At 41.0% G+C, this 5,007-nt stretch overlaps 1 protein-coding gene across 1 annotated transcript in view; it reads right to left on the reverse strand.

The window, feature by feature from the left end:
- Nucleotides 1-5,007, reverse strand: part of LOC118385686 (beta-adrenergic receptor kinase 2-like) — a 121,412-nt gene that overhangs the window by 21,986 nt on the left and 94,419 nt on the right. Inside the window, 2 exon segments of the mRNA XM_052521346.1 lie at nt 3,366-3,473; nt 3,546-3,640. Coding sequence (XP_052377306.1) covers nt 3,366-3,473; nt 3,546-3,640 — 203 coding nt within the window.

A 5,007-nucleotide genomic window follows, 5' to 3' on the forward strand; every position in this document is an offset into this window, starting at 1 on the left:
AATGGAAAGACCCATCAGTCTCCCTCCCACTCTCTTTCACACCATACCTAGTAACCATTACCACCCCCCTACACCCTGCACCCCTACCTCCCTCAGCTGTACTGGGCCCAGACCTCTGGCATTTACACACTACACATCAAACACACAGTCACACAGTCACACGCCACATCAAACACACACACACACAGTCACACACACACCACATCACATCACATCAAACACACACGGGTGGGTGAGAGGGTCAGACACAGACGAGGCAAAAGGAGAAACAGATAGAGTGGGGAACAGGAGTGAAACAGGAAGAGACCGTGACAGAGAGAGGGAGACGATAGAGAGAGAGAACAGAAAGAATAGAGAGGAGAGAGAATAGAGACAGAGAACAGAAAGAATAGAGAGGAGAGAGAATAGAGAGGGAGACAGAGAGAGAGAACAGAAAGAATAGAGAGGAGAGAGAATAGAGAGGGAGACAATAGAGACAGAGAACAGAAAGAAGAGAGGAGAAAGAGAATAGAAAGAGAGAAGAGAGAAGAGAATAGAAAGAGAATAGAGAGAGAGAATAGAGAGAGAGGATAGAAAGAGAGGATAGAAAGAGAGGATAGAAAGAGGAGAGAATAGAAAGAGAATAGAGAGAGAAAGAGAGATTAGAAAGAGAGAATAGAGAGAGAGAGTAGAGAGAGAGGATAGAAAGAGAAGAGAGAATAGAAAGAGAAGAGAAAGAGAATAGAGAGAGAATACGGAGAGTATAGAGAGAGAGAATAGAGAGAGAGAATAGAAAGAGAATAGCGAGAGAGAGAATAGAGAGAGAATAGAAAGAGAGAATAGAGAGAGAGAATAGAGAGAATAGAGAGAGGATCGAAAGAGAATAGAGAGAGAATAGAGAGAGAGAATAGAGAGAGAGAATAGAGAGAGAGAATAGAAAGAATAGAAGGAGAATAGAGAGAGAATAGAGAGAGAATAGAGAGAGAATAGAGAGAGAATAGAGAGAGAATAGAGAGAGAATAGAGAGAGAATAGAGAGAGGATAGAGAGAGAGAATAGAAAGAGAGAGAATAGAGAGAGGGGGAGAATAGAAAGAGAGAGAATAGAGAGAGGGGGAGAATAGAAAGAGAGAATAGAGAGAGAATACAGAGAGAGAATACAGAGAGAAGAGAGAATAGAAAGATAATAGAGAGAGAATAGAAAGAGAGAGAGAATAGAAAGAGAGAGAGAATAGAAAGAGAGGAGAGAGAGAGAATAGAAAGAGAATAGAGAGAATAGAAAGAGAATAAGAAAGAGAATAAGAAAGAGAATAAATAGAATAAAGAGAGAGAGAATAGAGAGAGAATAGAGAGAGAATAGAGAGAGAATAGAAAGAGAATAGAAAGAGAATAGAGAGAGAATAGAGAGTGAGAATAGAGAGTGAGAATAGAGAGTGAGAATAGAAAGAGAATAGAGAGAGAGAATAGAAGAGAATAGAGAGAGAATAGAAAGAGAGAGAGATAGAAAGAGAGAAAGAGAATAGAAAGAGAATAGAAAGAGAATAGAAAGAGAATAGAGAGAGAGAGAGAATAGAAAGAGAATAGAAAGAGAGAATAGAGAAGAGAATAGAGAGAGAGAATAGAAAGAATAGAAGAGAGAATAGAGAAGAGAATAGAGAGAAGAGAATAGAGATAGAGAATAGAGAGAGAAGAATAGAGAGAGGGAGAGAATAGAGAGAATAGAGAAGAGAGATAGAGAGAGAGAATAGAAGAGAATAGAGAGAGAGAGAAATAGAAAGAGAATAAGAAAGAGAATAGAGAAAGAGAGAGAAAGAGAGAGAATAGAGAGAGAATAGAGAGAGAAGAGAGAGAGAATAGAGAGAATAGAGAATAGAAAGAGAATAGAGAGAGAATAGAGAGAGAGAATAGAGAGAAATAGAGAATAGAGAGTGAGAGAAAAGAGAGAGAGAGAGAGAGAAGAGAAACAGAGAGAGAGAAATAGAGAGAGAGAGAGAGAGAGAGAGAAAGAGAGAGATAGAGTAGAGAGAGAGAGAGAATAGAGAGAGAATAGAGAGAGAATAGAAAGAGAGAATAAGAGAGAATAGAGAGAGAGAGAGAGAGAGAATAGAAAGAGAATAGAAAGAGAATAGAAAGAGAATAGAAGAGAATGGAGAGAGATAGAAAGAGAATAGAAAGAGAGAGAGAGAATAGAAAGAGAATAGAGAGAGAGAGAATAGAGAAGAGAGAGAGAGAAATAGAGAGAATAGAGAGAGAGAATAGAAGAGAGAGAGAATAGAGAAGAGAATAGAAAGAGAGAGAGAGAGAGAGAATAGAAAGAGAAGAGAGAGAGAGAATAGAGAGAGAGAATAGAGAGAGAGAGAGAGAAATAGAGAGAGAATAGAGAATAAATAGAGAGAGAATAGGAGAGAGAGAATAGAGAGAGGAGAGAATAGAGAGAAATAGAGAGAATAGAGAAGATAATAGAAAGAGAATAGAGAGAGAATAGAAGAGAGAAAGATAATAGAGAAGAAAGAGAGAGAGAATAAAAGAGAGAGAGAGAAATAGAGAGAGAGAATAGAGAGAGAGAATAGAGAGAGAGAATAGAGAGAGAGAATAGAGAGAGAATAGAGAGAGAATAGAAAGAGAGAGAGAATAGAGAGATAGAAAGAGAATAGAGAAGAGAATAGAAAGAGAATAGAGAGAGAGAATAGAGAGAGAATAGAGAAGAGAGAATAGAAGAGAGAATAGAAAGAAAATAGAGAGAGAGAATAGAAAGAGAATAGAGAGAGAATAGAAAGAGAATAGAAAGAGACAGAGAGAAAGAAGAGAGACAGAGAGAGAGAGAATAGAATAGAGAGAATAGAAAGAGAATAGAGAGAGAGAATAGAAAGAGAATAGAGAGAATAGAAAGAGAATAGAGAGAGAATAGAGAGAGAATAGAAAGAGAATAGAGAGAGAATAGAAATGAATAGAAAGAGAATAGAGAGAGAATAGAAAGAGAATAGAGAGAGAGAGAATAAAGAGAGAATAGAAAGAAAGATAGAGAAGAGAATAGAAAGAGAGAGAGAGAATAAAAAAGAATAAAGAGAATAGAGAGAATAGAAAGAGTAAAGAGAATAGAGAGAGAATTGAGAACAGAGTATATAGCAAATTATGTTACAATAGAGAGAATATAAAAGAAAGAGAAGAGAGATAATAGAGAGAGAATAGAGAGAGAATGAAAGAGAATAGAAAGAGAGAATAGAAAGAATAGAAAGAGAATAGAAAGAGAATAGAAAGAGAATAGAAAGCGTTGAGTAACCGAGAGTGATGGACAACAGAACCACGTGCAATGAAAGGATAAAAAGATTGAGGAAGGAGCAGAGGTGGGGATGGAAAGGAGTGTGTGTGTATGTGCGCGCGCTCTTACCCTCTGAGGAGTTTGAAGAGCATGCAGCCCAGTGAGAACCAGTCAGCGCTGCTGTCGTACGCCGTCCCCTTCTGAAGCACCTCCGGGGCCATGTACCCATGGGTACCACTGCAACATGCCCCAACACTTTGTGAGTATCTCACACACTGCAGTAATACCACACACACACACAGTACTTACACACTGGCGTGAGGCTTCTTCTTGGAGAAGTCGCAGGCCAGACCCAGGTCTGAGATACGCACGTGACCATGCTCATCCAATAGGATGTTAGCAGGCTGTGAGAGAAGATGGGGGGGGGGGGAAAGAGGTTATTAACATCCAATAAGAAAGTTGACTACGCCAAGATGTTTTGAAATGACGCGCGAGAGATTTAGCTCGGCGACACAGTCTTCCACAGCCAGAGAGGCAACACTTCTGTTTTCAACTTGATCAACTGACACGGTGAAAAGGCTAACTGGAAGTGTCGCTGCATCGCTATCTCTCCTTTACAGGAAGGATCACACACACACACCCCCACCGCAAACAAACTGTGCTTGTATATGCTATATTTCCCTAAGAAGAGTGTGTGTGATAAATGTGTGTTCATCACTAGTTATAAAGCGGTTCTGCCCGGGCTCCATACTTCAACACTGCTACTAATGGCGACCAGGCCAAAGGTGAAATATTGATTTGTATCCTTCAACAGTTAATCGAATGCGCTGAATGCGCTCGTTGATTTGGTACGTCGTCAAGGTCTGACTCCTGAATACTCAATCCATGGGAAATCAGTAGGAGAACAAGACACACAGACAGAGACACAGAAACAGAGAGAGAGAGAGACAGACACAGAGAGAGAGAGAGACAGACACAGAGAGAGAGAGACAGACACAGAGAGAGAGAGAGACAGACACAGAGAGAGAGAGACAGACACAGAGAGAGAGAGAGACACACAGAGAGAGAGAGAGACACACACAGAGAGAGAGAGAGACAGACACAGAGAGAGAGAGAGAGACAGACACAGAGAGAGAGAGACAGACACAGAGAGAGAGAGAGACAGACACAGAGAGAGAGAGAGACAGACACAGAGAGAGAGACACAGACACAGAGAGAGAGACACAGACACAGAGAGACACAGAGAGAGAGAGACACAGAGAGAGAGAGAGACAGACACAGAGAAATAGAGAGACAGACAGAGAGAGACAGACACCAGAGAGGTGACACACAGAGAGAGAGACAGACACAGAGAAAGAGAGACAGACAGAGAGAGAGACAGACACAGAGAGAGAGAGACAGACACAGAGAGAGAGAGACAGACAGAGAGAGAGAGACACAGACACAGAGAGAGAGAGAGACAGACACAGAGAGAGAGAGAGACAGACACAGAGAGAGAGAGAGACAGACACAGAGAGAGAGAGAGACAGACACAGAGAGAAAGAGAGACAGACACAGAGAGAAAGAGAGACAGACAGAGAGAAAGAGACACACAGAGAGAGACAGACACAGAGAGAGAGAGACAGACACAGAGAGAAAGAGAGACAAGACACAGAGAGAAAGAGAGACAGACAGAGAGAAAGAGACACACACAGAGAGAGACAGACACAGAGAGAGAGAGACAGACACAGAGAGAGAGAGACATACAGAGACAGAGAGAGAGAGAGAGAGA

This window comes from Oncorhynchus keta, chromosome 6, assembly GCF_023373465.1.
Source record: "Oncorhynchus keta strain PuntledgeMale-10-30-2019 chromosome 6, Oket_V2, whole genome shotgun sequence".
Lineage (NCBI taxonomy): Eukaryota > Metazoa > Chordata > Actinopteri > Salmoniformes > Salmonidae > Oncorhynchus > Oncorhynchus keta.